This window comes from Chenopodium album, chromosome 21, assembly GCF_948465745.1.
Source record: "Chenopodium album chromosome 21, dcCheAlbu1.1, whole genome shotgun sequence".
Classification (NCBI taxonomy): domain Eukaryota; kingdom Viridiplantae; phylum Streptophyta; class Magnoliopsida; order Caryophyllales; family Amaranthaceae; genus Chenopodium; species Chenopodium album.
In genome coordinates, this window is record NC_137854.1 from 25,289,757 (window position 1) to 25,300,171 (window position 10,415).

The window sequence follows — 10,415 nt, forward strand, 5'->3', positions numbered from 1 at the left end:
GAATTTCCCAAATTATTTTTAGTTGATTTTTACCCTCCTTTTCTTGACAAAAGTTAAGTCCATCAAAAATTAAGCCACCAAAAATTTAGTTTACTCCATCAAAAATTAACCCAACAAGCAACATATTAGAAGGAATAAAAAAAGCAAGTTGAAATTTACAATAGTTGATTTTCCTTTCTTAAAAATGGGCTGAAGAAATTTCTAGAACTCTATCTAACTGCCACCCATTTCCTTGTTTACCTCCTCTTAAAAACCCTCCCTTTTCTTATCCTCTCCTCTCACTTCTCTACTCACTTCCCTCCTCTCTTCTCTCTCTCCCTTACCTTCCCCGCAAACCCTAATTCTCTATTCCAAATTTCCATTCTCAGACCTGATTACACCTTCTCAATCAAAAATGGCGTCTTCAGCAGCTCATATTCATGTCCTTGGCGCCACCCCCTTTACACCCTCATCTTCCAAACCCTCTTCTTCAAGGCCAAATTCAATCTTCTTCGGCCAGAAGATGAGCCCTAGCACAGCCTCTTTTGGCACCCCTAAATCTGCGTTTTTGAGGCTAAGGAAGAGCTCCGGAGGTCGTCGTCGGAGCGCCGGCGTTGGCCCGGTCAGGGTTGTTGCGGAGAAGGTTGTAGGAATTGACCTTGGTACAACGAATTCGGCTGTTGCTGCTATGGAAGGTGGGAAGCCGACAATTGTGACTAACGCCGAGGGTCAGCGCACGACGCCGTCGGTGGTGGCGTATACGAAGAATGGAGAGAGATTAGTGGGGCAGATTGCGAAGCGGCAGGCGGTCGTTAATCCCGAGAACACTTTCTTTTCGGTGAAGAGGTTTATTGGGAGGAAGATGTCGGAGGTTGATGAGGAGTCGAAGCAGGTGAGCTATAGAGTTGTTAGAGATGACAATGGTAATGTCAAACTTGAATGCCCTGCTATTGGTAAGCAGTTTGCCGCTGAAGAGATCTCTGCTCAGGTAATTATTTTCATACCATTTTAATGGAGTTTTCTTTACATAATTGGAGGTTTTTAATGTAAGTTAATGGTTTCTAAATTCAGTAATTGAGTTGTTGATTTTTGTATATTGGACTAGAAATGATACTTAATTGTGCCAATGTTAGCTTTTGTATGTTTCATTATGATTACGAGTTGACAAATTTTAGGCACATGAGTATGGGCTCTTTACTTTGTAATTGAATTGTTTTTTGTCTGATAATTATTTGTATTTTCTCATATTTTGTGGTGGTTAGAATTGTAGAGGGGGTTTGGTTCTTGGTGAGTTGGTGGTTGAAGTTGTTGCACATTTTAGTTAGTTTAATCAGCCTTTGTAATAGTTATGTGCCTTTTCCCATTGCTTTTCGAGATGGAGGAGAGGCGATGACGGTCGAGTTGTGGTGTTGGGTCCTTAGTGGTAGTTGAAAGTTATTTTAAGTCTTAATATTGGAATTGAAATCTCTTTTCATGGTATAGGTGTTGAGAAAGCTTGTGGATGATGCTTCAAAATTTTTGAATGACCAAGTAACCAAGGCTGTTGTCACTGTGCCTGCTTACTTCAATGATTCACAAAGGACTGCAACAAAGGATGCCGGGCGCATTGCTGGATTAGAAGTTCTTAGAATTATTAATGAGCCTACTGCTGCCTCTTTGGCTTATGGTTTTGAGAAGAAGAACAATGAGACCATTTTGGTTTTTGACCTTGGAGGTGGTACATTTGATGTTTCAGGTACTTCCTTCACTTTTTTCTGTAGCTGTTCTTAAAACTAGACATGCATTTGATTTTTCAGTTTTGTATTTATATGTTCTTTTGCATTGTGTGGATATCGTCTTCATATATTTGTTCATAATTTTGTATGGTAGTGTTATTGCCTAATAAAATAATGTTGTTTATTCTTGTTCCAGTCCTTGAGGTTGGTGATGGAGTGTTTGAAGTACTATCGACCTCTGGAGATACACATTTGGGTGGTGATGATTTTGACAAGGTAAAGTGGAAGATTAATTGCTTTTCTTGCAGTATTGATCTTCTGAATTGTGTCTTAATAATCTTTTATTTAAGTTTGAATGCTGGAATATTTACTGTCATAATGATTGAATTTCGGGTATAAACAGAGAATTGTTGATTGGCTAGCTGGAAACTTTAAAAGAGATGAAGGCATTGACCTGTTAAAGGACAAGCAAGCTCTACAGCGTCTAACTGAGACAGCTGAGAAAGCCAAGATGGAATTGTCATCTTTAACTCAGGCAAACATTAGGTATTATCAACTTTTATGATTATATTTTGCTTTTTAAGGTTTCCCCAAATCTTCAGACTGTTAAACACGTGGTACTTACAGCTTAGACTGTTTATGCTCTTCTCAGCTTGCCGTTTATCACTGCCACTGCTGATGGACCTAAGCACATTGAGACCACTTTGACAAGGGCCAAGTTTGAGGAGCTGTGTTCAGACCTTCTAGACAGGTGCTGCATTTTTCTTTGCTCTGTGCTTTGTTTATTTGCTGCATTGTGAGTGCTGTTGATTTAGTATCAGTGTGGCATGATTTAGTTCCTATGTTTATGATATCTTAGATATTAGATTGCTGGACCCTGGTGCCTGTAGTCATGCATAGAGAAATTGTGTATTTATTTATAAATACTAGATATAAGCCCGTGCGATGCACGGTTTTAGTAAAAAAAATTTATTAATTTGCTAGGGAGAGATTAAAAATATTTACGATCAAAGATTTACATCCATATATGTAAAAAAGATAATTATTAGTTTTTAAAATAATTTAAATTTTAATTGTTCACTATTCGTTCTTTTTACCTAGGTGGCAAAATTCTTAAATCTTATTCGTCTCTTTTTATTAGGTGGCGAGTGAATTTTTTAATTCTAAAATAAATTATTAATCTAGAATTTCATTGGTCAAAAATAATACCTTTTCTTATGTGGCGCGCCGAATGCTTCCGAAAAATGCCTACTTTATTTATATATATTAGATTATATTTCCTTTTTTTTTTGGGTAAATAATACGAGTACTTCATATTTTGTAATATTATTAGAATATTTGAACAAAACAGTGTAAGAAGTGTTAAATATATGTATTTAGTTGAAAATAACATTATGGAAAAAATTATGTACTGTAATATTTGTAGTGTCAAATAGTTTCCATAGTATAGTAAGATTCCCTTCCATAAATATGGTATGACTTATTCAGCTCCATGTGTATATTTGTATGTAATAAGTCATGATTATATATGAACACTTCTGTTTCTATCATTCAGATTGAGAACACCAGTAGAGAATTCACTGAGAGATGCAAAACTCTCCTTCAGTGATTTAGATGAAGTGATCTTAGTTGGTGGCTCAACACGTATCCCAGCTGTTATAGAGTTGGTAAAGAAGATGACTGGAAAGGACCCTAATGTGACAGTTAACCCTGATGAAGTTGTTGCTCTTGGAGCTGCAGTGCAGGTTTTACTCCAGATAATATCTCTGACTAATAATGTTATTTTGGTTTAATGTCGACCCATATTACAGAAAAGTTATGCGATCAATAATATTGTTTGTGGGGCCATGGATGGGGGGTTAATTTTTGGGAAGACATTTGCTACCATCATTGCCTGTTTATTATTTTGTTATTTTGTGATTTGATTTTCTCTCATATTGTAGGCTGGTGTCCTTGCTGGAGATGTAAGCGATATTGTACTTTTGGATGTTACACCACTATCTATTGGTCTTGAAACCCTTGGTGGAGTAATGACCAAGATTATCCCCCGAAACACAACCCTGCCCACATCCAAGTCAGAAGTCTTCTCAACAGCTGCTGATGGACAGACAAGTGTTGAGATTAATGTCCTTCAGGGAGAACGTGAGTTTGTAAGAGATAACAAATCTCTTGGTAGCTTCCGCCTAGATGGTATTCCACCAGCTCCTCGAGGTGTTCCTCAGATTGAAGTCAAATTTGACATTGATGCCAATGGAATTCTCTCTGTTACTGCCATTGATAAGGGAACAGGAAAGAAGCAAGACATAACAATTACCGGAGCGAGTACGCTGCCTAGTGACGAGGTTTGTGTTCAAGAGTGATACATATAAGCTTCTGCCAAAATACAGATTCTCTTTTATTGCTCTATTAATATTATTATTCTTTCTGCTTTGAAGCATACTGGTAATTTGCTAAGCAATGATAGTAACGTCAGTTATAAATGTTTCTAGGTAGAGAGAATGGTTAGTGAGGCTGAGAAATTTTCCAAGGAAGACAAGGAAAAGAGAGATGCCATTGACACAAAGAACCAGGCTGATTCTGTTGTGTACCAGACAGAGAAGCAGTTGAAGGAACTTGGCGAAAAGGTTCCTGCCCCTGTTAAAGAAAAGGTAGAAGCTAAACTGGGAGAGCTAAAGGATGCTATCTCTGGGGGTGAAACTCAAGCAATTAAGGATGCAATGGCTGCTCTCAACCAGGAAGTAATGCAACTTGGCCAGTCCCTTTACAACCAGCCTGGTGCAGGAGGAGCACCAGGTACAGACCCAACTCCTGGAGCTGAGTCCAGCCCCTCAGATTCAACTGGCAAGGGACCTGAAGGAGATGTCATTGATGCTGACTTCACAGACAGCAAGTAAGCTTGTGAAATTTGTCAAACGGGTTAAACTTTTTCAACGGCTGTGTATAAGATTTTTTAGGCAGCAGAAGCCTGTGTTTGGTTCCTGGTTACGTTATTAGTTCTGAGGAGAGATGCTGGTAGGAGAAAATAGTTGTCAAGGCTCCTTTACGAATTTTGTCATGATCTTGTTGCATATTTTGAAGCTTATAGAACCTGGGTGATTCATGTAATCAGAATATGAGATCAATAATAGGCCTAGTACAAGTTAATTGATGATTCTTTCGCTGATTGTTAGTTGTCGGATACTAAAATGACACGTTTCCTCGTGATATTCAGCTATTATCCTCTATCATTGCCACTCTTGTGCTTTGTTTGGATAGCAAAGAAGGAAGGAAAGGAAGGGGAGGGGAAGAGGAGGAAGGGAAGGGAAAAGAAAAGAAAGGGAGGGGGAGGTTAGATCCATTTTCCCTCCAAATCTCTCCAATTTGGAGGGATTATGCTTATTAAAGAGAGAGGGAAATCCCTCCCTCTCCTTCCCCTTCCTTCCTCCAATCCTTTACCCAAACAAGAGAATTTATCCCCCTCCCTTTCTCTTCTCTTCTTTTCCTTTCATTTCTTTCTATCCAAGCAAAGTGTTAAGCTTAATTCTCAAATTATTCGAGTTAATGTATCAATGCATCAATAGTATGGGGTTCTGGGACTCATTACAGGTTTTTGTGTGGGACTCATACAATAACGTCTTTTATCTACCTTTTATGTTGCAAATTGAACTTGAGTTTTTAATTTTCTATATAACTAATTGGAAGGCCGCGTCCTACACTCCTATGTACGCAACGGAGTTGTTTTTATTATTTATTTATTATTTATTTATTTTTAATTTTTAAATATGCAAATAAAAACTACTTTATTCCATTTTTTGATTGATTGAATTTGTAATAGTGTGTAAAGAATTTGTTCTTTTCACCTTATTTAAATATATTAAATAAAAAAATAATTTATATTCAATGAAATTAATTTTAGATTTATAAATAAAAGTTAGTTTTAGGGTTAAAAAAAAAAAAAAAAAAAAAAAAAAAACAATTTAGCCAAGTTAAATTTAATCTGTAACTATAAATAACAAATATAATAGAGAATTAATAATATTAAGTCTTAATTAGTAAAAATTATTTTAACTCACTGAAAGTTAAGTTCCCTCTAGGCTTGCCTTGGGAGGGTTTCCGTTCTAGCTTTCCTTGCTAGGGTTTCCTTCTCGCTAGGTTATTTCTTGAATTTGATAGAGTTTTTTTCACTTTCGTCTTTCGTTTTCTTGTCAATTTGTGCATTAGTTCGAGTTACAATGGCTGAAACTGAACAATTGATCATAGTGTCGAAGGAGAAAGAGTCGGAGAATTCTATCAATAAGGAACCTCTGTCACTTGAGGACCCTAACGAGGCTATTGAATGGGATGATTCGGGAGAAGATGATGAGGATGCCCGAATTGAATTGGCCCTAATAGGTACTCTCTGGACTAATCGAAACGTTAATGTGAATGCTTTGATCTCAACAATCAAAGGGGTATGGCAACTAGGGGTGTTCAAATCCGGGTACCCAGGTTTCCGGGTACTCGAAAACCCGGATACCCGGAGTTTCGGGTAGTTGTTAATTCGTCCCATGTCCCGACCTGAATATCTCGGGTACCGGGGTTCCGGGTACCCGAATTATTCGGGTCGGGACATAGGGTACACGGATTTCTTTTTTTATTTTATTTTTTAATTTAAATAACTTTTTACTTAGGGCTTGTTTGGCATCATTTTTGGTTTTCAGTTTCCTGTTTTTTTGAAAGCTAAAAACCAAAAACAGGAAACAAGAAAAAGGTGTTTCCACTATTCTGTTGTCAGTTTTCAAAATTATCATGATTTTAATAAGTCTAAATAATTTTTGATTCATTATGTGACATGTATAATATACTTTTAAAAAATAAAAAACCAAAAAACAGAAAACCAGATGCCAAACGAACCCTTAATTTTATGTTCTTAAACCTGTTGTAATTAATTTTTTTTTTTTAATAAAAAAGCCTGCTGCATTTTTTTTGTTAAAATTCTAGACAAATTTCAACAAAATTATCAATACCCAAAGATAATTAACACGTCATTTGCTATTCAAAAAAAAAAATAACACGGCATTTTCTTAAGTGTCGTGAAGGAACTCAAGAAAGAGGAATTCTTCGCGAATCGAGTGGACCCTAGTTGACGGCATTCCTCTCTCTCTCTTCCTGCTAGCTCATCATGACAGCCTGAGAACAAGCCCATGGTTTCTTAAGTGCTCGTCTCACCGGTGGGCTAGCAACCAAGTGTCTTTCGTGTGTATCTCACCGGTGGGCTTACGGGTGTGGTTCTTGCTGTATTGACCGCCGGCAGGAAGAGAGAGAGAGGCAGGAAGCACTGAAGCATTTGATGAGAGAGAGAGAGAGGAAGAGCAAGAGAAAGAGAGAGGCGTTTGATGAGAGAGAGGAGGAAGAGAGAGAGAGAGGTGTTTGATGAGGGAACCCTAATTTGCAAAATGAATGTCTAAACATATTGGGCTTAGCTTAGTTTGAGGGAGGGTTTTTCTTTTTTAAAACAATTTAATTTATTTTTGGGTACCCGAAATTAAAAAATGTGACCCATGTCACGACCCGGATAACATGCAATTTTCCCGGGTCGGGTACCCATCCCGAAAAAACAATTTTTTTGTTTCCAAATTTCCCATCGGGTATTTACCGGGTCATTGGAAAATCGGGACGGGACAATCGGGTCGGGTTTTTTTGAACGCCCCTAATGGCAACCTAAGCATGGGGTAGATATCTCTAATATTGGTAAATCGTTTTTGTTCCAATTTTATCACTTGAGGGACAAACAACGTGTTCTTGATGAGCAACCCTGGCATTTTGATAGACATGCTTTGATCCTTGGAGAGATAACTGATACGGTTAAACCCTCTGATATTGAATTATTCTATTTACCTATGTGGATTAGGGTTTACTATCTTCCCCTAAAAGGTAGATTAAACATGGTTAATGTAGAGATGATTGGTAATAAGTTAGGAGTTTTTGTAAAGATGGATGCTTCTGCTCAAGTAAGGATCGATAAATCCATCTGTCTCCGTGTGCATGTTGATGTTCGAAAGCCTCTGCTCAAATCTGTTCGATTGAAGTTGCGTGGTGGAATTGAAGAAGCTTTTGAAGTTAAGTATGAGAAACCCCCTTTAATCTGTTTCTTTTGCGGAATGTTGGGGCATAGACTAAAAGACTGTGAAGATCATAAAGTTATTGAAGAACCGAAATTGTCATATGGGGCTTGGCTTAAAGCTTCTCCATGGAAGTATGCAGGCAGAAGGGAGGAGGAAAAAGGGAAGGAGGGGAGTTGTGCAAGACCCTTGTTTGTTACAAAACCAAAAAATAAAGGTGAGTTGAGGGGGATTAGTACTAAGCAGGTGGTGGAGGATTTGAGTAATTTAGAAGTTGATGATCCTAGTTCGGAGGTGGGGGGTAGGAATCCTACGTCATTAATAGAAGAAGAAGTTTTCTTTTTTAAGAGTTGGGAGGGGGCAGGGGAGATAAGTGTGCAGCAGGAAAGGAGTGGAAAAATCTGTAAAAAGGGAGGAAGAAAATTCAAAGCTTGTAAGAGAGCTATGAGGGAGGTGGATCATAGTATGGAAAGTAGTGAAGGTGTGGTGGGGGAAAAAAGAAAAAATATGGCAGAATGTGTGAGTGATGGTAATGAGATGGAGTTGAATGATGAGAATAGTTCTAAAAGACGTATGGTTCTAGAAGTTGATAATAAGGCGGGCCCCACCAATCGGGCTCTTGGTGAACAATGAGCTACATCATATCGTGGAATTGTAGGGGATTGGGGGCACTCCTACGATTAATGCTTTGAAACGCATGGTGTTTCTTGAATGTCCCCAAATGGTTTTTCTATCGGAGACGAAATTAAAAGCTTTTGAGTTTGAGGAGGTAAAGCAAAGGACGAAGTTTAATAACGCTCTTGTTGTTGACTGTGAAGGGGAGGGCAGAAAACGGAAGGGTGGGCTTGCTCTAATGTGGACGAACTCTATTAATATCTCTGTAATCTCTTACTCCAAAAACCATATTGACGTAGAAGTTCACTCTAGTCAGCATGGGATTTGGAGATTCTTGGGGTTATATGGCTTTCCGGAGGATGAGCTTTGATGAAAAGCTTATGGAGCAATAATGGGAAACCGTGGTTGTGTGGTGGGGATTTGAATTTGTTGCTGCTATCAAGTGAGAAACAAGGTGGGCGAGGCTTTGATGATGAAGAAGCTGACATTTTGCGAGGAGCTATATCTCACTGTCACTTGGAGGATCTTGGCTACATTGGACACAATTTTACTTGGTCAAACAATAGGGTGGAGATGAAAATATTTAGGAACGGTTAGATAGATATCTAGCTGTAAACACCTAAAAATGTCTCCCCAAAATCAAATCCGATGATGAACAACCTTTCACCGCCATTAGTTGGTCGGGTTGAGTATTTAATCCCAGGAGTGCTTAAAATTCATGTTCAATCGAATTCAGTTCATAAAATAACCCACGGATCAGTCTTGATGTTTAGTCAAAGCATAGTTCCTTTTCATTTTGGCCAAAACCTTTTATTTTATTTATTTCATCTATTATTTTAGCCCAATTAATGAAAACAAATCAGAAATGGCCCGAAATTATCAATCGGCACTTAAAAATGCTGAACGAAATTAGGGTTAGAAATGAATATAGACGGAAAAGCGGACTTCAGGCTCCCGAGTCATGGGAGTTGTCCACCGTGTCACGGGAATGTGCCCCGTTTGACGGTGGAATTCCCCGTGACACGGTGCCCCTGCTGTGACACGGGGCGTTTCTGTGTCCTTTCCGTGTAAACCCTTCACGCGTTTTCTTCCCCGTACCCTAAATATTTCCCGCGTCACACAGCGGTCCACCGTGTCACGGTAACATGCCCCTTCTGACGGTGGGATTCCCCGTGACGGGGTGTTCTCCACCGTGTCGCGGTGCATTTTTTTAGGGTTTTTATCTTTTTAGGGTTCCGTGTGTTCCCTCAGCACACTTTTTTCTACAAATACCCCCTCATTTCTGATGTACGGGGCATCAATCAATTATCTCATTCTCTGTTCTATGCTCGAGCCTAAACACTAGCCTACCCTAATATCTCAAAATACCTTACTTAAGCACTCCCAGGAGTCCGTACTTTACCCGAGGTTCTGTCCTTAAACCACGGTGTGAAAGGTAGAACTGTTTGAGGGTTTGGCTCCAAATCAATTCTATTTAATTTCATTTTAATTATTGTTTTATTAATTTTCCTTGAAGTTACTAACGCCTTTATTGTTTTTATAGTTGCAAGCAAACAAAATCAAAGTAAGGAATTATGCTCCTTTTGTTTCTATTATTTTTCTAACGATATTATATTGTTGAATTTATTGTTGAATTGCTTCCAATATTAATGTGGTTTATTCTATATTTATTGATCACCACATTGCATGTTTTAAAGGAAATATGTAATTCGAAATCACGACTAATAAGATAATTTGGACAACCGGTTTAGGTTCCTTTAATCTTGTTATTAAATTGAAGTGATCACCTATATTTTATAATTATATGTGCATTAATATTCAACTAATTTAGCATAATAATAGTTTGGAGCAAATTTAATATCTTTGTTTGCATGCCTTTGAGATCACAGGAATACTTTTCACAATAAGAATCGAGTAGAGGCCAATACGGGCAAATGTGACACCATGACTCACTTCGTACCATCATCCCCGATCCTCCTTTCGTGGTTCCAAACCATATGGATTTAGTAATCTCATGGATTATGAA

The 10,415-nt window shown here is 38.2% G+C and overlaps 1 protein-coding gene across 1 annotated transcript; it reads left to right on the forward strand.

The window, feature by feature from the left end:
* Window positions 1-236: 236 nt before the first annotated feature.
* Window positions 237-4,842, forward strand: LOC145600157 (stromal 70 kDa heat shock-related protein, chloroplastic). Its single transcript, XM_081656056.1, has 8 exons — window positions 237-967; window positions 1,462-1,714; window positions 1,891-1,970; window positions 2,098-2,240; window positions 2,347-2,445; window positions 3,250-3,439; window positions 3,638-4,036; window positions 4,184-4,842. The coding sequence occupies exons 1-8, from the start codon at window positions 395-397 to the stop codon at window positions 4,586-4,588; spliced, it is 2,142 nt and encodes a 713-aa protein (XP_081512182.1). The 5' UTR covers window positions 237-394; the 3' UTR covers window positions 4,589-4,842.
* Window positions 4,843-10,415: the final 5,573 nt, after the last annotated feature.

Coding starts and splice junctions, on each gene's coding strand:
- LOC145600157 (XM_081656056.1), top strand. CDS start 395: ATGGCGTCTTCAGCAGCTCATATTCATGTCCTTGGCGCCACCCCCTTT. Junction 2,241..2,346: donor TTAACTCAGGCAAACATTAG/GTATTATCAACT, acceptor TGCTCTTCTCAG/CTTGCCGTTTATCACTGCCA. Junction 3,440..3,637: donor CTCTTGGAGCTGCAGTGCAG/GTTTTACTCCAG, acceptor CTCATATTGTAG/GCTGGTGTCCTTGCTGGAGA.